General features: G+C 42.2%; 1 protein-coding gene across 1 annotated transcript; it reads right to left on the reverse strand.

The window, feature by feature from the left end:
* Positions 1-17,966: 17,966 nt before the first annotated feature.
* hs3st1 (heparan sulfate (glucosamine) 3-O-sulfotransferase 1) lies at positions 17,967-19,293 on the reverse strand. Its single transcript, XM_083890704.1, has one exon. It carries the CDS (start codon positions 19,264-19,266, stop codon positions 18,349-18,351), a length of 918 nt encoding a protein of 305 aa, XP_083746830.1. The 5' UTR covers positions 19,267-19,293; the 3' UTR covers positions 17,967-18,348.
* Positions 19,294-23,045: the final 3,752 nt, after the last annotated feature.

The raw sequence follows: 23,045 nt of genomic DNA on the forward strand, positions 1-23,045 counted from the left end.
CATTTTCCTCTCGTATCTCTCAGAACATATTCCCGCACCTCATTTCCCCCCCTCGAACCAAATCAGCCCCCGTGGTGCATCAGTCACGTGTCAAAAAAAAATCTACGGCTCGTTTCTCACCCAACACCTTATTTTACTTTTATGACCACGGTGTGACGTTATTCACACGCCGTAAACAAAGCGGCTCCCGCACTGACGTGGCCGATAAGGGCTTTTAGTCGTGGTCCAAGGTGACAGCAGGCAGATTACGAGTTGCCGATTTTTTTCCCCTTATTTATTCCGGTGACCTAGAAAAAGGAAGAGCAGATTCGGTTTACTTTGCTGTTCCGCCCGTGGCAGACTCAATTTACTGTCTATGTTGTTTTATTGAATCTTCCCTCTGAGAAGTAAACTTCCTGTGATTTGAGAAAAGATTGGCTTCCAGACTGAAGGAGGTGAGAGTCGCCGGATTCGTAGAAAACAATTTTTGAAACCTCACAGCTCTGAGGGGATTTAGAAAGGGTCTAATTTTCTTATTTTGTTGTCATCTCAAAGGAAAATTGTGGTAGTTTTTTTCTTGTTCTAATGATTGTATCTTTCTAAAATGATAAAATCTGCAATTCAGTTTCATCTCGGTACGTTGAAGCCTGATTTATACGCGGTCCCTTCACATTGGACAGATCTTAAAGAATCACCAGATTTTTTAACGTTCTATAATCTCGATCAATGCGATCAGCTTGTTCATTTTCACTGCATTTAGGTTTATGTTAAGGAGGAAGATATTTAAAGGGTGCCCAGCTTGTTGTTCTGAAACTGGGAGTGTTTCTGCCTTAGATCGGCTCTAAAGGCGGATTTCCACCGGGCGCGTTACAGCCGTGGTCGCCGTTGCAGCATTTCCACCCGGCACGCTACGGAGCGTCTCAGCAGCGTCTTGCCGCGCCGAATCGATTTCGATAGGTAGCAGTTCTATTTTTGCCGTTGCCGCTGCTGAACCGCGTAAATTTCAACAGAGACGATCGCACCAGACAGGAAGTCCGACACAGAATCAAAGTAAAACACTTCCGCCCCCCTTTCAAAATAAAACACAATACGCAGGTCATGTAGCCTATCGCAACTTCGCATCAACATTACATCGTCACCGGCGCTACCAGGTCAACAGTCTCTGAGAGTCATAATGTACGACGAGAGATTTTTGAAGTGGAGAAACATAAAATCATTTATGACACCAGATCAACTGTTCTTCCACGTCGGAGAATGAAAGAAGCTGTTGTTGTTGTTTCCTTTATACACACAGTCTATCGCGGGATCTCGCAAACTCGCGTCCGTTCGGGATTATCGCGTGATCTTCCGTGAATACCGCTAGGGGCATAGGTCCGAAGCAGAACCGCCCCCGATGATGTGCCGCTGCTGTAACGCGCCCGGTGGAAATCCGCCTTAATAGGTTTGTGTAAACTCAACAATCGCACTCTGTTCGGGCTCAAATCGACCGAGCTGAGGCGGCCTAGAGGTTGCAATTGCTCCGCGGAACGCATCGTTTGCAGTGTGCACACAATTTACGAGTAGTGTCCAGTTGCATTTATACCCACGAAACCGGTATGAACAGCATCTGGCAGTTGCAAACACTGCACTGCTAGAAATAACTTTGGTAAACAGAGGTCGTGCTACACGTTGGAAAGGCTAATAAATGGGCTATAACCAAACTGTCCAGCGAATAGGTCATTATATGCCTCCAGAATCAGAACATGTCTTCTAATTGGAGGTGTCTGGCTGCAGCAACAGATATATGGTATTGTTCGGATTGTATCGAATGGGAAACGGCAAATTTCCCTCAAAGTATGCAGCGTTGACTCCAGTGTGAAAGCGAATCGAAGGAGGACAACAGGTGGAGAAGAAATGGAAGGCGGTCAGTGTGTGTCAGATCAAACAGTCAACAGAACATCGGGGAGACGTTCTGAAGATAAAACACAGCTGGAAATTAAGAGTCAAAGAAGATTCTGCAGGTGCACGTCATTAGAGAAAAGTGTCCGTCCATTTCTGTCTCTCCACACATTCAAAAACCATTATAAAAATGTCATTACAATGCATAACTCATGCTGTTGGACACATTTGTGGCGTTCTTCGTACAATGGAAGTGAAACATTGCTCAGAGCGCCCGTGCCAAGTTTCCACAGATGTTTTACACTTGCAGGCTTTAAAGCCAACAGTATTTCACTTTGAAGGCACACCATACTTAATGCACCATAAATAGACATGTGGCCTCTCACACAAGAGCCGCAGCTTTCAATCACAGACACAGAGGCAAGTGTCTGTCATTTGGAAAAGCTTTTCAGTTTTTCACCGTTAGCTCCCCGGAAACTGGAGGTGGTGCAAAGTCAGCATGACCCACATAGCAAGACCCAGGTCAGGGAAATATTATGTTGGAATTTTCTCTTTGCCGCTTTTTGCTGAACCCGTAATCCGACTTAAATCTTTGCAACCGTGATGCTTTGCCATCCTTAGATTATAAGAATAGTTTCTCTTGCTTCTGTGTTCGTGTGGAAAAAAAACAGTCCTCTCCAGTCATAGTCTTCACTTTTTTTTTAGGGGAGGAAAAGACTAAAAAGGGTTTTGATGCAAAGGCTGGAGCACACGTGGGACACGAATGTGCTAAGAGCCCCCCCTCACATTGCATGTACTTCACCTCTCGCCGTCTCTCGCACACAAAGATGCAGCATGCATGCGGGTCTTGTGGGAATCCCCGCAGCTACAACCCTGATAAGTGCATTGTCGACACCCACTCCCCGTGTGGGAGGGAGCTCTATCATGCACACATGCACGCGTGTGCGAGAATGAGCCTCGCACCGGCTTATTAAATAAGTGGAGGTTCGACATGGTGAAATGGAGCAGCGAGGAAGAGTTATACGCGCTGCCTCCGCCACAGAGTTGGTGGACCGCCAGCGTCACCATAAGCAGTCAGTCAATAGGCTGACTCAACAGTGTGTGAAATTAAGAAGGAAACAGAGGTAGACAGACATAACGCCTCTCCTGCAGACACCCACCACCAACCCAGCGGCACAGACGCTGCAATCACAGCAGCAGCACTTTTTGTGTCGTGTGCTCGTCAAAAACAAAACATTTTTTTCAAAAATAAGACAATAGAAACAAACAAACAAAAAAAAAAATGACACCGAGTGAGTTACAGGTTTAATTAAACCTGCAGGGATGGAAGCGCAAACATCCATGGCACCGCTTTGTCTGGTGTTTTCCACATGTGAGACAAGAAACAACACAGATGCAGTCGGTGCCATTCAAATAAAAACTTTTTGGACACCTGAACGACAGGATTAAAACGGCGTAGAAGTAAGCGAAAGCACGACGTGCTTTAAATCCACATGTCTGAAGTGCAAGTCTAACAAAAACCCAGACGATCTATTGTCACATCTCCACTGGGAAGTGGTTTAGAATCTCCCCATCTTCCCTTTTTTCCCCCCCGACTCCTTGAAATGTTAATGCGGATCTTGTTTTTGAGTTCGGGGGAAACAAAACCCTTTCTGCCGAGAGCCTCGCTTTGTCAAAAGCAGGGAGGAGCCACATTTCCATACCAAATGTCTGGTCTGAATGAAACTACCATTAAGTAAAAATCCGAACAGTAGCCTAATGATGGAGACGGCAGTTGCCAAGGGGATATGCAAAACGGCCTCATTGACTCCGAGCGTTAAACTATGAGAACCGCCTACAAAATGGAGACAAGAGGAGTTGAAGCAAGTCCTGCGGACAGGAAATAAGCAGCCTGTGTGTTTTTGCTCTGCACTGCAAAATAAAACGATAAAATGAACGTTATGTAACGACAAAATACGGCACAGAATTGCGCGTAAGGACATTTTTCAATATTTCCTATGCTACTTCAAATGTATATACCCAAATTTCTATTCAACGACGTTTATGTTAACAGTTATCTTATAAAATATGATGCACAATTCTAACGGTATTACGGTAGATGTCGTGACAGCTGTTTATTATTAAAATTTAAAGGTGCATTATGTAATAAATCTAAATCAACTGGCCATAAAATCCTCCTAATATGTCACAGACACTCAGGAATAATGTTCATATAACAAACTGAACTCACCAACAACAACAGTACAGACAAAATATTTGCATTAAAAATATATTTTGCAGACTGCAAATCATGTTTATGTTTTTGAAATCATGTTTTTTGCATGTGGCGCCACCTACCGCCGTCTACCTATCATTGCAATCAGTAGAGTCTCAGCTGCCGAGCAACCACGGGTTGCCAGTTACGTCAGAAAACGAAACCTAAAAGACCTCGGTATTTTGAATTTGAATGTAGTAACTGTTTTTGGCCACATTCTTACATATGGCACCTTTAAAAGCAATAAACAACCAAACCAATGTTCCAGATGCATGATATTAAACAAGTGCAGGAGAACTTATTCCAGAGGATCCAATAACAACATGGTGTAGTGAATAAAACCGATCACAAGGTGCCCTCTTCTTCATTAGAATGAATGTTTTTTTTTTTAAACGCTTTGCTCACCTAAATGACCTTAAAAAACTGTAATTTAACTTGAGGAGTTAAAGTTGAGAGAGGGGAAAAGCAAAAGTGCTACTTTTTTAATCAAAGCGATTGTGATGCTAATCGAGAAAAAGTGTAATTAAACTATCCCGATAAGCGAGATAAGCGATTAGGTAGTTTAAAATCACTATAATCCTGAGGACACCAGAAGAAAATGCATTGTTCAATTTGTCCAGGAACATGCAATGTTCATCAAGTGTTTTCTCACTCTCTCTCTTTTTTGTTTTGTTCTTTCTGTGTTTTCCTCTTCCACCGTGATTGTGTCCTCACTGAAAGCAGCCCTGCTCTGAAGATGAGCACGAGCGGCCGAGGGAGACGGGGGAAGACAATGTCTGCAGAGACTTTTCAGATTAATATTGACAAAAAGGACGAAAGAGCTGATGGAATTTCATTGACCTATGGCAAACGGCGGCCGTGTTACACAACCGGATCGATGCCGTGTTCACGCTGCCTCTTTCCTCCCGTCTCACCTGTCTCTCTGGGGGACTTTTAAAGCTCACGCTCGTTCTCGTTGGCCAACGCAGAGACAGACGACCTGTAGACGTTTGACAGATTGTGTGAGAAGGTTCTTCTGTGGAGAAAGTCCCCTTCTCCTCAGGACTGTTAAGTAAGTGTGTTATGATCAGCGAGGCTGACGGATGACGAGTCAAGGTTTCGGCTGCTGTCGACAATAAAGGGAATGTAAGAAACGGGGGGGAAAGAAAGAAGGCTCTCCTGCTCAGATTCTGCCTCCGACAGACGTTTTTGTATTTTTGTGTGCATTTCCGTGCTGTGACCAAGGCCAGCAGGTGAAAAATATCTTATAGAAAGCCGCTTCAGTGAATCTTTGATTCTATGTGTTATATGAACATTTGTGTCTGGTCAAGATCGCTTTATATAACAGTCTATTTGTCGTTAAGCATAAAAAGCATTTATAACAAGGACGTCAGTTGATGCAGTTTGAATAGAGTCTTTATAGGTGTTTAACTCCGTTATCGTTGTATTTGGACAACCCACGGCCAAGAGGAGAGGAATTGGGCTCGGGACCGGAAGGTTTCTGGGTCAGGGGTCTGATAAGTGCTACTCACCCGGCTTGTGATTGTTCATTACTGGTGTGTAATAAGGATGAGTTAAAGGTGCATTATGTAAAAAATCTAAAGAAACTGGCCATAAAATCCTCCTAATATGTCACAGAGACAGTGCAACACAAATGAAGTGGAAATATCTCCAGATTTTTTCACCATCTGTCCAGAATGTCCTGTTTACTCTGTTCCCTTCATCAGGTTCCAGTTACTGGGATGTTTCCCTGTTTTTAACCTGATTAGAGTTGATGAGCAACCGCAGATACTTGAAACGGCTCATGTTTCCGAGACAAAATAAAGCATACAAAGCACCTGCTGCTCCGGGGCCAAGGCTGCTTTTTCCCCTCATGGTGTAAATATCACCAGTGGTTTCTGAAATGCTGCTGTAAAAAACCTCTGAAACATGGTCACAAAGTGTATTTCTGCTGCTGCTGGTCTCTAAAAATCACTGAACTCGCCTTAAACACCGCGTCTGTGTGAGGTTTTGACCTCAAATTGGTGTGAAACAATTTGCCGAAACATAACATTCAAACTTTCTCGCAGTGCACAGTGTTCAAATGTAATTGTTGGTTTGCAGAAAAGGTTTTTTTTTCTGGTAGACCACGCTGTATCTTATTCACAGTAAACCCCAAAAGAACAAGACATGCCAAAAATGAATCCACGGATATGGCGCCTCAGGTTTTACACAGTACAACGCATCTGGAATGACAGGCGATTTTTGAAACGATTGCGTTTCAATTAGCGCAAAGATTGCATCATTCCCTCTCCAGGTGAGAAGCAATAGATCAGCCGCGCAGGTCATTGGATTTCAAGACTCGCGGGTGAAGGGATTTGGTCAATCATGAAGCAGCCAATTGATTTTCCTCGCTTTATTTGCAGAACCTGGCACAAGGCGGAGTGAAATTTCCCTCCCTGGGTGCGCTGATTGAATGTAATTCTGTCCGTAGGCAGCGAGCACATTTACCACCTGTTTTCTATTTTCCTGGGTTGACATTTGGGGATATGATATAAACATTATGATATGAACCGCGTAAAGAAAAAAGAGAAGAAGAAGTGTGCTTTAACCTTGACTGTTGCAGTTTCTCTCACCGGAGTGTTGCAAGGAAAATAAAAGTATGCCAAATGTCAAATCAAATCAACATTTGGGTGAGTAAAGCAGCCTTTGTTTCATTCATTTTAACCGTGTTTATGTAATCTCACACCCAGCGTTGAAAAAAAAAAAGCTTACTTCAGAAGGTTGAACGGGAGGGTCAGACTCCTCGGGGCTGACAGATACGATTCACCCGTGCTCCTGCCCCTGTCATCGCCTTCTTTCTTTATGAGCGAAGCCTCGCTTTAATTACAGCATCATTAATGTGTGTTGTTGTTGTTGTTGTTTTCCGCTGACCTAAAACAGGAGTGTGCGTTGAGAAGCACAACACGGTGCAGAACCAGGGGACGAGCCAACACATGGTTTCAATGTGCAGCAGCTTTACTTATTATGATCAAGGCAGCACACACTCTCTCTGGTTTCCAGGACTTCAGGGGACATCACATTGACTTAAAGGAATACCGATTTGCATTTAGGGTTTAGCTTCTTTAGCTACTAGAATAGCATTTTCGAAAATGTGTGCCAAACGAAAAATACCTTCTTTTTTTTTTGGTCATACTTAAGCGTGCTTTTATTTACATCACATCCCATTGACATAAAGGAATACGGATTTGCATTTAGCTTTTACTAGCTACTAGAATAGCATTTTTGAAAAATTGCGCCAAACGAGAAATATCTTCCTTCTTTTTTTGTCATACTTTGGCGTACTTTTATTTACATCATTGACTTAAAGGAATACCGATTTACATTTAGCGTTTAGCTTTTACTAGCTACTAGAATAGCAGTAGTATTTTCGAAAAATTGCGCCAATCGAGAAATATCTTATATTATATCTATCTATATAAATATCTTTTTTTTGTCATGTGCCAATCACTGATGACGCGAAATGACGCTATTTACGTGATTGCGCGTCACCGGTGGACAAGCCTTCGAAACCACAACGCAAGTTCCACACTGGTGTCTGCCATCTTGGCTAACAGTTACGCTAACAGACTCTTGCTCTGCAGCGTAAACGTGCTATTTGCGCATTGAAGTCTACCGGGACCTTTAGATCAATTTCCTGGAGACTTACTCTAACCTTAACCATAATTACTAACCCCCAATCCTAACCATAACCTAACCCTGACTAACTTTAGCCTAACTTTAACACGTCTTCACCTTAAAATTTTGTAATTTACGTGATGGGAACTTGATTTCTGTCCCCATAAGGAAGACACGTCTCCATAATGTGACTGTGTAAACAGGTCCCCACAACATAAGGAATACCAGATACACACACACACCGCAAACCGCACTGATGTAACGTGAACCATGAGTGATCTTGCATGTCGTTCAGCTTTGATGTGAACCATCTGCCACATGTATGCAAAGAACATTTTGTTTTAATGCCTGGAGAACGAGCAGAGTTTTGTCTTTTTGGACAAAGAGAGAGAGAGGGACAATGTTTTCTTTGAAGCAAAACTTACATTGGGACATTACTCAACGTGTCCACATAAGCTGTAAGTTAACGTCATGGCGGATGAATTTGAACAGCCCCGGAAAAAAATGTTGCTGTTTATTTTTCTGGTAAACACTGGAAGCATACAGCAACAGATGTTGCACATAGACATGTTGTCTGTGTACAACATCTGTATACAACTACGTTTTTAACGTGATCGACGACAGCTGCAGACAAGTCTTCGTTGAGCCAGACTCTACGAGCAGGGAATTAACTCGGTGCTTTATGTGCAAAAAACCCAACCATAGTTTATTCACTCAGTCATCTTAGACCACTTTATCCTCCATGAGGGTTGAAGGGGCGCTGGTGTCAATCCCAGCTGACGTAGGGTGAGAGGCAGGGTACACTCTGGACATAGATACCTATGGTCAATTTAGAGGGTCCAATTTGCCTAATCCCCTAATCTGCATGTTTTTGGACTGTGGGAGGAAACCGGAGAAAACCCAGAAACCCCTTGTTCTAACTGGGTCGTGAACCTGAGTCTTCTTGCGTAGGCAAGAGTACAGGAGTACATAGAAATTTGTCTTTGTGGGTTCCATTCCAAGGTTATTATATTAAACAAAAGTAATTACAACTAAAATTGAAAGAACATTTTCGTCAACTGAAAAAAAACAAACAAACAAGAGTTTCAAAGAAACTGTGCTTAGTCTTCGTCTTTGTAAATTCACTTCATTCATAATCCTTTTGGGTTCATATGAAGTGTGTTTATTTTTTCTCTGCCGGCAATTTGTATTTAAAGGTTATATTTGAGACTTTCGTTCATTCATAGTAACACAATATTTGTTATGTAGTGAATTGGGTTGAGTTGGTTCATCTAAGTGAATTGCTCATGTTGTTCTTCAGATTGAGTTCCTGAGAATCCAGGCTCACAAACAATGTCATGTGTCTTATGAAGGTTATTTATTTATGTTATGCTCATGTGTGTCTTTTTGTCTGTTGCCTATATATTCTTACCTTTCACATTAACTGCATCCAACCTCAGGAGAATGACGCACATCGTGCACAGCCTGTACTTTCTTCGTCGACTGTTTACATTTTTTATTTAAAATGGCATCCTTTGCTGGGTTTTTATGACACAATACTTAATATGGCCTTTTTGAAACCTTGCACCCATGTGTGGTCCCCACAACATGAGGACCACACATGTATGGAGGACCATCTGCCTGCCTTGATCCATGTCGTGCATCACCCACGAAGAGGTGTCTGTTAGCAGTGAGCGTTGTCTTTGGCCATGGAGACTTATCCCTCTGCCAGAGGAATCCATACCAGGAAATGAGTGATAACGGAACACAGAGATGAGTGACACACAACAGCAGCAGCAGCAGCAGCAGCAGCAGCAGCAGCAGCACTCCAGCCAAAGATGAAATGTGCACATACTGTACATACATCACACAGTGCTGCACCAGTTTTGCCGGCTTTAGTCTAGTTTACCAATAACACGCGTATTTATGTCCCATTAGCTCAGAAACACACAAACTGATGTAGCCTCTGACTCTGAGGTAAAACCCACATTTTTCCTGATCTAATATTATAAATGTTATTTGTAGCACAGGGAAAAAAAACAAAAAAAAAAACGCTCATAAGCATGCGGAGAAATTGATGACATGTGTAATTGCCTGAGAGAGAATCATAACTTTGAGTCATACGCTGGTGGTATTTTATTTAGCTGATTCAATTCATTCCCTGTAATGTCGTCATTTACTACCAGAATTGCTTTCTGTGTGTATACGGGGGGAAATGGGAAGGATCCTGAAATCCTTCATTTTCTTTTATAGCCAAAAGATTAATTTGTTTAGTTTTTTTCAAATGAAATACTGAATTTGCACAAATACACAGAATGTTTGATTTACCACTCTGCTTAGTCCTGAACCTAAAAGGTTGTAGGGTTAGACGTGAATGTTTAATTTTAGACTGATTTCTTTATTTCTGCATCATTTTACATGGATCGAGGTGAAAATGTTGTGTTTTTTTGGCCAGTTTTTGGAGTTCGACTGATGCCATTCTAGTTTTCTGTAAAAACAGGAGGAGACCATATTTGGATGAAGGGCTAGAGCTGAGGAAGAAGCAATGGGATGCATCGTACCAGTGACACCCACTGTTGATTTCACCATATAGTCCCGTCCTATAAAGCATTCACTAATTCATCATCTGTTTGACTGTTAACGGGACCATAATTTACAAAATGGATATTATCCTGTATTGAGAAGAACCCTAAACGTAGTGATTCATCAATTCAGTAAGAAATGTGCTAATATTCTGCTAAAAACAGACTACTTTTAGAAACTGACAGTGCCGCCCCCTGATGGCCATTCAAAAGAATGCAGGTTACTTGCACGTCTGGATTGGATTAACTTGTTTTTTTTGCCTTTGTTGCCTTTTAGTGTACTGTCATCATCAACCTGTCTAAGGACAGCAGATATAATTTAGCCAATGTCTATATCTGGCATATTTACATGAGAAACCCCACTTGTACACAAGAAGGTGCAATGGGGATTCGATCTTGCAACCTTTTTGCTATGAGGCAACAGTAAAACGCAACGTGACCTATATTAACATGTTGATGTTCTTTCTACTTAAATACAAATATAGACCGTCTCCGCCCCTCCCTCAGCCCCCGCACTGCTGCCATTCTGGTTCACAGCCTCATCACTTCCCGCATCGATTATTGTAACTCTCTTCTTTTTTGGTCTTCCTGCTAAATCACCCCATATGCTCCAACTGGTTCAGAACTCGACAGCCCGTTTAATCACCAAAAACCCCCCTATATCCACCACATCTACCTCTGCACGCTCACCCTCTGTCAGTCCACCGTTCATCTATTATATTTTTTTCTTCAAGACGTCTTCTATGTATAGCTTATTCCTCTTTTGTAAGTCGCTAAATGCTTCATTGTTATTGTCCTCTCCACCGACCTCGCCATCATGGGGATCAGGGCTTTCAGCTCTGAAACTCTGTACCACCTGCCCGTAGGAAGTATGTATTCCTATAGTGGGAGCTGAAGAAGATTTTTCAGTTATGGTAATGCATGATAAGGAAAGTAAAGGCAAAAATAAAAAAAATGATAAATTCCTGATCATTTCATGAATTTCAAAAATTCATTAAAATTATTCCTTAGGAGGTTTGCAAATATTTTCAACGGATCCTTGTTCAGGGCGATGCCGATTATTACGATGGTAAATTTCAAGTCATTCCGAGATACTTTTTGTTTTTGAGAAGAAAGTCAGCTCACTGTCAAAGTGCATCAGGGCAAATGGATCATTTCATGAATTTCAAAAAGTCATTAAAATTATTCCTTCAGAGATTTAAAAATATTTTCAACCGATAATTGTTCAGGGCGATGCCGACTATTACGATGGTAAATTTTAAGTCATTCCGAGATTCTTTTTGTTTTTTTTTAGAAAAAAAGTCAGCTCACTGTCAAAGAACATCAGGGCAAATGGATAATTTCCTGAATTTCAAAAATTCATGAAAATTATTCCTTAAAACATTTGCAAATATTTTCAACGGATCCTTGTTCAGGGCGATGCCGACTATTAGGATGGTAAATTTTAAGTCATTCCGAGATACTTTTTTTTTTTGAGAAAAAAGTCAGCTCACTGTCAAAGTGCATCAGGGCAAATGGATAATTTCATGAATTTCAAAAAAAATCATTAAAATTATTCCTTCAGAGATTTGAAAATATTTTCAACTTATCCGTGTTCAGGGTGATGTCGACTCTTACGATGGTAAATTTCAAGTCATTCCGAGATACTTTTTGTTTTTGAGAAAAAAGTCAGCTCACTGTCAAAGAGCATCAGGGCAAATGGATCATTTCCTGAATTTCAAAAATTCATAAAAAATATTCCTTAAGAGGTTTGCAAATATTTTCAACGGATCCTTGTTCAGGGCGATGCCGACTATTATGATGGTGAATTTCAAGTAATTCGGAGAAACTTTTTGTTTTTTTGAAGAAAGTCAGCTCACTGTCAAAGTGCATCAGGGCAAAGGGATCATTTCCTGAATTTCAAAAAATCATCAAAATTATTCCTTAACAGGTTTGCAAATATTTTCAACGGATCCTTGTTCAGGGCGTTGCCGACTATTATGATGGTAAATTTCAAGTCATTCCGAGATACTTTTTGTTTTTGAGAAAAAAGTCAGCTCACTGTCAAAGTGCATCAGGGCAAATGGATAATTTCCTGAATTTCAAAAATTCATTAAAATGATTCCTTAAAAGATTTTCAAATATTTTCAACGGATCCTTGTTCAGGGCGTTGCCGACTATTATGATGGTAAATTTCAAGTCATTCCGAGATACTTTTTGAGAAGAAAGTCAGCTCACTGTCAAAGTGCATCAGGGCAAATGGATCATTTCCTGAATTTCAAAAAAATCATTAAAATTATTCCTTAAGAGGTTTACAAATATTTTCAATGGATCCTTGTTCAGGGTGATGCCGACTATTATGATGGTAAATGTCAAGTCATTCTGAGATACCTTTTGTTTTTGAGGAAAAAAAAGTCAGCTCACCGTCAAAGTCCATCAGGGCAAATGGATCATTTCCTGAATTTCAAAAATTCATAAAAATTATTCCTTAAGACGGTCAGTGATATATGCCTGTCACAGACAGACAGACACACAGACACACAGAAGACGCAACTTGCTTTATAGATAGATGTCCAGTGATAATAATTTCAATGAACAGTGTCCTTGGGTGTTATGAAAGGTGCCTTTTTAAATAAGATGTATTATTATCAATTAAATGAATAAATAAAATCATATGTAAAAAGGCATAATACATCTGCCATTATACAAAAAAAATATACACATTCTGTCAGAGACTGAAAATCTCACAGTTACCTGAGCTCTGAGATTCAAGGTGTTCAGATAAAGATACAGGCAGCCGTTCATATAAACCACAAAGTAAACGGTTCCGCCCCGCAGACTCTTTCATTTCACTTCAGCGTTGAAAGGGTAATGAATGGACGACGGAGTCAAAAGCCTTAAAACATTTTTCAGACCTGTTCACTTCCAGCAGTTACCCATTTGAAGCTGAATTGCATTGCCGGAAACCGACGTGCAGTTATGCATTTTTCAAATCATTGCTCGCTGCTGAGGTTAGATTAAAGAATTTGTACAGTTTTTTTTGCACACACACTAAATTAGTGAAAGGGAATTTGACCTCTGCATTTAACCCATCCTTATTACACACTAGTGGTGAACACAGAAGACAGCAGTTAACTTCTGGCCCCCTCAACCCTTCCTTCCATTCCTGGGATTTGAATTGGCGACCTGTTCCTGTTAAGAGCTCAATTCTTTTCCTCTTTGCAACGGGCTGATGTCGATGCTGCAGATAACATGGGAATGGGAAGGTTTCTATCTATTTACCTGTTATGGCTTGTTTTCAAGGTTACTTTCGTCATAAAGAAGCAGCGTTATCTGATGTGGGACTCTGTGTTAACGCCAGTGTGGTGATGCAAAGCTACATGTTATCTTTAGTGTTTCATCTTTTATGGATGTACTGGCAGCAGTCAGTACGGTAAAAGCCAACCTGTGGTAACTTGGGCAAAATGCAACAAGAAGCAGTATTAAATTTATCTGAAAACATGAGATTTCAGAAAATTGAAATCTAGATTTTGTGCTAATTCAGCCTTTTTGAGGCTCTCGTGTATTGAAGGTCCATTTTCGCCTCTGGGTCAACGAATATGAGAGTTACTGGGCAACTGGAATAGGCAAGGGGGGAATGGGGGACAATACAATCGGCAACTCTAATGAAATTAGTGGGTTAAAGTCAGTCACACCTCGAGTTTCTTCTAAATAACCCACATTTCATTCATAATTTTAAATAGAGGCCTGTAGTTCATGCACATTTTTCTATTCTGTGTGCAATTGTATAATAAATGTGAGTTTTCACCTTTGTCTCAGAAGGATTTGTGTTTTTAAGAATCTTTATTCTTTGTATTTCTATTATTATTGACGCTTTGTGCTCTTATTATTGTGTATATTCCTGGCATATGTATAGTGTAACTAGTTTCTCTTAAGTGTGTTTTTACATTGTTCTGATTTTTTAATTTAAATTATATTATGATTTTTCCCCACACAGATCTTGTTAAATGTTTTTATATTGTATATGTGCAACGGTAGGGAGTGTTTTTCCAAGCAGCCTGAAGTTTTCTCTCAGACAAACCTTGTCCTCTTGTTGCCACATGCGAAGAAGTAACAACAACTGGATGTCTTCCATTCTTTCTTTCTGTTTACTGTGTAATTATTCTTTCCTTTTGGAATTTATTGGCGTGCAACACCGTGTGACATTAGTCACCTGTGTAGTAAACAGCTAATTTACGTATTTGGCCCACACGCACCCTACATTGGAAACGCGTAGCGTGCCAAACTGTACCATGGCGAGCTGAACGCTGCACAAAATAACAAGGGATCTATATTTTAATTTTGTCTGTGTGTCTTTATTACCCAGCAATACGAAAATCCATGTCCGGCAGCCCCTAAACACAAGATAAGTGATCAGTCAGTTTATTCAGAATCATGCTGGAGGAGGATTTCCCACAATCTGGCAACCTCAGAAAAAGCTGTTTACATGAACACTAAGGCTTCTAATTGAGCTGTAAAGCTTCAATAACTTATGCATTTATCATAAATAAACCTTCTGGTGCTTATAGTCAGGAAGTGGCACCACAACCACCTGAAATAATAATGTTGTGACTGTAAATTTTACATGCGAGGTACAAACTGGGGGATTTCAGCGAACAGGAAGAGAAAAAGAAAAGGAGACGAAAGAAAGAAAGAAAGAAAGAAAGAAAGAAAGAGTGGATGCATGTGTTATTTCTGCTGGGTTTCACACAGTGACTGGACAAACAATCTATTCCAATTAAAGTGAGCTGCAGCCCGGGCGACTGCAGGAAGGGGCCGTGCTCCATCGGTTCACATCATCCTTAGAAAACACCCCAGAATGGCTGATTGTGATTCGAAGGAAACAGGCCCCTTCAGGAACAACGAGTGTGGGCCGGGAGGCAGAGGGGGGGGAGGAGCAGTGTGGGGGAGGCCGACCGACTCCATGATGGTCCAGAAACTTCTCGTAGTGGTGCAGGAGGAGGAGGAGGAAGAGGAGGAGGAGGACGATTTATCCTCGTCGCAGCCCCCACTTTGCCGCGCTCGCTGCGTGTGGGGCGAGGAGGCAAATTAATTATGTGGCTGAGATTAATTAGGTGATGTTAAGGGAAATCTGCGACTGTAAAACTTTAGAGGGCTGCACAGCTGACTAGACTAATGGGGCGTTCATGAACTCTTAATAGATGCTACTCTGATGTTGAGCACAGACAGAATAACAGCGAGGGCTGCGGGGAGTGTTTTCATCAGAAAGGATTCCATACTACTGCTGTGATCGATATCTTATATATATATATATATAAAAGTTAGTTGGAGATCAAATTAAATTTTGTAAATGTAATACACGCTACAGCAATTCTGTTCTTATTAGTTCTTTCCATTGTTTTCATGGCTTGCAGCTTCACTACTGATCTCGATACTGCAGCAGTGCATATTTAAAACCGCAAAGTCAAAGCCTATGTTGCTTCTAATGCATGTATTTATGCAGTACTAATACATGTAAGTAAAACGCCTGCATTAAGTAGAATCTTCTATGTGAACGTGTCAACAAAAAGTCACTCAAGGTCATTTAAAAATAAAAGTTTTCTGATGTGATTATATCTCATAGGCAAATTTGGACGACGCACCAAAATAAAATAAAAATAAATTCCCAGCAGCCAAACTGTTCAAAATAAATGAATGTCCATTACTTTCACACTATTACTAAATGAGTTCCCACATTGCTTAATTAAGGGACTCATTAAGGGACTGCATTTCTCAGATCTCATGTCACCCGGTGACATTCCATGCACCGTGCACAGGAAGTGACTTGTTTCACGTCCCGACCAATGGGAGGCAAAGCAGAAGCGCGATAGCAACGCCGAGCAAAGAGTAAAAAAGAACCTACAAGAAGTTCCAGAAGTGGTTTCTAATATTTAAATAAGCCTGAAATTTCAGTTCCAGCAGCAGTTTTGACAGGATAAGGATAGCGGAGGGATGGGAGGGGGTGGAGCCAAACCACCACAGACAATGGCTCTTTTAAATAATGTGTCGCAATAGTTAAATGAATAAAATGATGAGTGCGGGTGCAGCAATCTATTATCGGTGATTTAGCGGCATAGTTTAGTCAAGTGGTTCTCAATCTGGGGGTCATGTCCTCTCTATGAAGAAGTTCTGCTATGGAAATGTGTGATGATTTTCTTAAGAGAATCTTTGATTGAATGTTAGAGAATGATCTTATAAACAGGAGGAATGAAAGCATCCGACAAGTTTGAAGAGGAAATGTCTCTTCACGGACCAGCAAACCACTAACTTTCACCACAACCACATCCATTGTTTCCTACAGGGTTAAACAAAGTTTATGTAGTCTCTTTTATATAAGTCTATAATACAAAGTTGATTCAAGAGCAACAAAGAGCTGGATCTAGTCCAGTCCCTAAAGAAAGACGACAGTTTATTTTCTTGATTTTAGAGAGTAAGTAACTCCAAGCGCACCCGTCCAAAGGTCACTGTTCTAAAGTGCAATCTGGAGACATGACACCGTCAAAACAGGAAGAAAAAACGAACATACCAGTGTTATTTTATCTCTGCCCATTCCAAATAACACGAGAAGAGATGAAGCTGCACTTCATAACTCACCTCCACACATCTCGTTTCTGTTTACTCTGTCTCCTGATTTCCTCCTACACTTTGTAGCCCAACCTGTTTTTTCTCCTGACTGCTGATAGTCGACACTATCGTTATTATTATTAAAAAAAAAAAAAAAAAAAAAAGTGCGTGCAGATGCAAATAGTAGAAAAAGATGAGGGGAATTTTATTCATCCTAGCTCTGAGGGTGAGAAGCGTAAGACAGATTTTTTGCTTTGGTCTGCATTTCCGGGGCCACTGAGGTTGACACGAGCTCAGCTGCAGAGTGAATCTAGGCCACGTTCAAATATGAAATTCGCGACTGTGGGTTTCTGGAGCTAAATGTCTTTGAGACAGTGAGAAGACTGGAATAAATAATCCCTTGCCTCTTTTGGAGTGAGAAGATCGCACCCTTGGGCATAAACAACGCAGACATTTTTTCCTGGTTTTGATTGTGCTCGTGTGCTCTTAATTTAACACTAATCCCAATTCAGGAGAGCGTATTTTAATCTGTGTGTGCGTAACCAAATTGACGAAACTGTTCACGGTGGACTGTGTCATCAGATGGACAAAGAGCACAGTCTCTGCCACTTGACAAACAGGAAATTCAACACCGCGGAAGATCCTTAACGATTTTACCGCACCTTTGTTTAATGTGCATGTGACAGAACGCACGTACAGGTTTGACAAAAGCCTCGTTGATAAAGGTAAATTAGAGCTGTGATCGAATAATCCACAGCTGTAAATGCAACCTATAGACACATCCTGTAATCCTGTTCAGATTAGATCCGAGCACGAAGGAAATAGATAAATTGGGGATGGACCAAAAAAGAAAAACCATCAGACATGCTAAAAATAAAATACATCTTTTATTATGATATTAATTCTTCACTTAAAAAAACTCTATTTACAGTCCATCATAATGATGTTCTCGTAGCTTTTATATGACTCATAATGATGTTCTCGTAGCTTTTATATGACTGACTCTTACAAGAAAGGAACAACACGTACATATTCAGTAAAGTGACCGAGGAGAAAAATCATAGCAGCAGGTCCCTAAGAAAAGTGGTTACAGGTTAAATCACGTCATTATTATGTGAAGAGGAAAAACGAAGAAAGTGTGACAATATCCAAATAGAGCCTGGTGCTTGTCTTTGAGTAACTGGTCTAAAAGTCAGAGTGAGTCTCCTGCTTTGATCCGACGAGCTGAGAGAGACGGAAAGATCCTCCAAAAAAACAAACAAGACATGCAATAACGGAGCATGTCATGAGCTGCAGTTTGCCCTGATATTTGGCTCAATCATATTCCCGTCACAAAGGTACAAAAATAGATTTAGTTTCAAATTTACACCAGCCTCGTGCCGTCGTCGACATTGTTAGTATATCGGAGATTATCCCCCCGAGCGACTCTGCGCCAAGATTACAACGCGTCTCAAACGTTCACTTCCAGTTGAACGTTCGACCCACCAGCTCAAAGAACTTCTTGTTGGGTTCGTGAAAGTACTGGTAGAGTTTCTGCAGGATGTCCGGCGCCACGCGAGGGTGCGCCCTGCCCTTCGAGTCGTGTAAACACCTCTCCCGCCCGTGGTCCCTCAAACAGTAGAATCCCTTGGTTTTATTGAAGTAAAAATTGGACGTATTTATCTGGGGCTCCAGTTTGAGGAAGCGCTCGACCTTTTTCACCTCGGGGAACGGATCCCTGATCAACTCGTCCCCGTCCACCACGTGAATGTTCTGCAGGGGGAAATACTGCAGCCAGTTCTGCATGTGCACGTAGTACAGGCTGCGATTGAGAGCCTTGTATCCCAGGTTGATCTTGCCGTCCTTCACGAGCATGGACTCGATGGGCTGGTAGCGCTTGTGCTTCTGCAGGCGGTTGTAGAACACTTGGGTGTAGTCCGAGAGCACCCGCTCGGTGGGGTCTCTGAGGATGAGCAGCAGCTTGATGTCCGGGTTCATCTGATGGATGCGTTTGGGGACTTTGCCGGACGTGAAGTAGGCCGGCGTCTTCTCCACCGTCAGCTGCTCGGGGAAGGCGTAGGGCATCTGGCTGAGATACCACGGCAAGCCCTTCTGGAAGTGGCTCTCCCAGTCGAAGAAGTGCACCTCGTTCTGCGCCGCCGCCACCGCGCTGTGCAGGCTGAGCATCTCGATGAGCGCCCGCGTGCCCCCCTTCCTCACGCCGATGATTATGATCTGAGGAAGCTGCTGGAGAGTCCCGTTCGGGTGGGCGGCGGTCCCGTTGTCAGTGGGTGTCGCGGTGGGAGGCGAAGGTGGCCCCGTGTCAGTCGTGGGTCTTGAGGGGATGGGGGGAGACTGCATTGCAAAAAGCAGCAGCCCGAGGAGCACGGCTGCCATGAGGGAGGTCCTGAACCTGGGGGATTTCAGCCTGGCGAAAGAACCAAAACTGTATCCCACATCGAAAGAGCAGCTGCCTCGGGAACAATGGTCCAACTGGAAAGCAACAGAGCTGCCTCTGCTCTGCCGTCAGCGGTGACTGCGAGAGGAGAGGGGGAGAGAGAAAACAGCTGTGGTTACAGAGGATACCTGATAAAGACCAAAACACATGCTGGCTCACAATCCTTCACGCTTTAAAAAAAATGACACTTTTATGACTCAGGTGCACGTTTGACGTATGCAAATTGTGCATATAATCCACAAGGTGGGATTAAAAGGTTGTGAAACTACAATCAACATTTACAACAGGAATAACATGGCATGAGTCAAATGTCGTGTAATACAGAAATTCATTTATTTAGCCACAACTTTGCAATTAACACACATTAACTGATTTTTTTAAAAGCAGATGTTAACATATTAAAGCATGTAATGCCATGTGTGGATATTATACCTTAGTGAATACATGGTAAAGGCGAAATGGTTCAAACATCAGAGCAGGGAAAACATTTACTTGTAAAAACATGAGGCAGGTGTTGCTGACACTGCAAATTATAGAGACCTAAAATGTCAGGGTAGACACCAGAGAAGCATGTGTTTTCACCCGCTCCTCTGTTTTAACTGCACATATTTTATGTCACAACAGTCTGGCTCCATGCTCGGCCGTTACGCGCCGTGCGTCTCCTCCACGCGTGGAAAGCCTCACCTCGGTCAAACTACAATCCTCCTCCGGTCGACGAACATTTCATTCCGTGCAGCGCGTCTCTCTCTCTCTCTTTCTCTCTCGCCTCCTGTTCGTCCTCCGCACAGCACCGATACTTCCACAAGAGCAGATGAGTGAATGAATGGATGAATCCTGTGATCCAGCTCCTCCTGCACCGTCTCCGTCCGTGCAGTTTTCTTTCTTCCCCCCCTTGAGCGCGCAGTCAAAATAAAAAAACTCGCCTCCAAGCAAGCGCGTAACTTCTCCACAGAGGCTCCACTCCGCTGTGTCTGACACAGACACGCAGAGCTGCCGGTATTTGACTGTCAGCTGTTGTTGAGTGGAAGCCCACGCCTCCATCACGCTCCTGCACAGACACGCCCCCCTCCACCCCCCACCCCCCCTCCCGTGACTCAGACTGTTGAAAATATCTTGTTGTTGGACAATGATAACGCTGCTGGTGTGTGTGTGTGTTTATGTGTGTGTGAAATGGGCGAAAAGTAAATTCTGGTGGTGTCTAGTTATGTACAGTCGTATACAAAATCATGACAAATTTCAGCCAATAAAAGATAACTTCTGCATCTATTTGTTGCAAATATTTATTCCATTACAAAACTGGATTTAAATGATCCTTAACCAGGGCCGGCCAGATGCATTTTGGTGCCCTTGGCGAGATTGGGATTCAGTGCCCCCCTCCGTCCACTGTCACAACCGTGGTTTTTAGAAGCACAGTTTTAACCCTTTAAATTACCGTGACTCCTAGATTGTTTGTGATATCTAGAAAATTCCAAACTATAGTCTTTCGCCCTAAAGAGGTATAAGATGGATGGATGGATGGATACTAAAAAAAGCTGAGAAAATAGAGCTTTGCACCCACATACTCATCATTACGGTAGCATCTCGGGACTTCCCGCGGAACGACCAATGTCCAATCAAAGATAAGATTCACCAGCTTAAGTTTCTCAGTAAGGTAAACACCTAAATGGTTGAATAACAGCCAGATATTGAAAGTGAAAGCTATCTTGGAAAAAAGGGGGTCAGAAGCTCACTCACCCACTCACTCACTCACTCACTCTACAGCCATAAAATCAAAATAAATCCAAAAGTGAAACATGCTTGTGATCGTCAGACAGTCCCTGCATTGATAAACAAGTCATAAAACACTACACAATAGTAGACGCTGGTTGTCAACAGTCAAGTTTACAATAGAGGAATGATGCACTGCAAGCAAAATTTGCAAAAAAAAAAGATAAGATGAGATAATATTTTATTCTCCCCCACATGGGGAAATGTGCAAATGTGCTACAGCTGCCGACAATCACAACAAGGTAGAAAAGCAGAACTAAGGTAAGGAAATAATAAAGACTATTAAATACTATTGAATAATATGTGCATAATACACATAACAAAACTGTTAATAAATAATAGTAAATGATTATTATAGAGAAAATGGTTAAATAAACAGTTTAACATGCACAGTTTAATCCAGCTAAGGCCGTAGTCTGACTAAGATTGAGGATCGGACAACTTGCCGATTTATCTACGCCTGTCTACGCGCACTAGCTATAAGATAAGATACAAACAGCGAGTGTTTTCGTACGTGCTGTACAGTTTAGACGGCTCGTGACTCTCTTCGTGGTCGCTGTGTTGTCCGAGGAAAGACGCCCGTGTGATTTCTGACAACAGTGCAGCACTAAATTCTTAAAATTCACTGCTAAACACTGTTGGTAACTTCTGCAGACGCCGACTGTAGAGCGTCTGCATGGCTGACAGCTTATTAGAGTCTGGAGTCAGGCTGGCTTGCCGAGAAAATCAAGCATGTGACCGTGTAAACATACAGTCAGTAAATAATTTAACCAAAGGTTTTTGAAGCGATGCGGCGAGGAATTAAGAGCAAAACGGCACCGTATCAGTAGAAGAGACAACAAGAGTTGGTTCGTAGCAAATTTAGCTCGACGGGGACGATATGGACTGTTTTTTTTTGTACATTCTGAAACTTTTGACAATCAAAATGGAGATAACTGTGTATCTATAGACTGTATGGGAAAAAATGGACATGGTCTTTCAGCTTCTTCAGGTGAAACTATGAATATACGGTATATGGTACAATGATTTATAACATTTTCCTGACTTATATATAATGAGTGGACGCTATCGTCCAATGGGTGAAAAACCTCCACACGGTGCCGGTTGAAGCTTCTTAATGCAGAGTTCAGATTCTTCTGGGTGACTTCACGAGCGTAAAACGCGCCGAACTCTGCTGAACTCCACCGTTGTGTGGTGAAATTGTGTTTTGGCGCGGCGATTGAGGTGCTACGTGCAGAAAATGAGCTGCTCCCCAAAAAAAGAGCGAGGGCCTTCTCAGGATTTGGATTCTAAAGAGCTTTTCATCCAAGTCTCCAGGAGTTCTCTCTCTCCCTCTCTCTCACTCTCTGTCCACTCTCTGCTTTCAGGGGAAATCAATGGCAAAAAAGAGACAGAGCAGTTATTCATTCCTGGCAATCTCCCTCTCCTTTGTCCACAGTGGCCACAGCGAGTCCAAGTTGCACAATCCCACCACCTGTTGAGCCAAACAGTTTGACCAAAAATATTCTACAACCGAGTCTCACGCGTCGCCGCTCTGAAATCGCGAAGCAGGAAGCTGCCCGTTGGAGCCTTGTTGTGTCGTCATTGTAGTGTCACATTATCTAAACGGTCATTGCTTTAGACTAAAGTAAGTCATTCGTCACCCCCCCCCCCTCTAGGGGCCCCTTTAATTTGGAACCCCTGGGTTTTTTTTGTGTGTGTGTGCTTCTTGTCCCTCCTGCAACACCCCTGACTGCACATTTACTGACGTTGAATCGGAAAAAAAAGCGAAACTTTCTGTGAGTCACCTTGGTGTGTGTACAGTCAGTGTGAGAAACTCAGTTGAGAGTTGGGAGACTTTAGATGAGTGAGTAAGCGGCGCGTCATCATCGCTCATGTCAAAGGACGGTTGCCAGTTTGTGTCACGTTTGTCCTACGGAGATGAGAACGCAGTGACAGGAACTGAAACACG

This window comes from Microchirus variegatus (assembly GCF_963457635.1).
Source record: "Microchirus variegatus genome assembly, chromosome: 6".
Classification (NCBI taxonomy): domain Eukaryota; kingdom Metazoa; phylum Chordata; class Actinopteri; order Pleuronectiformes; family Soleidae; genus Microchirus; species Microchirus variegatus.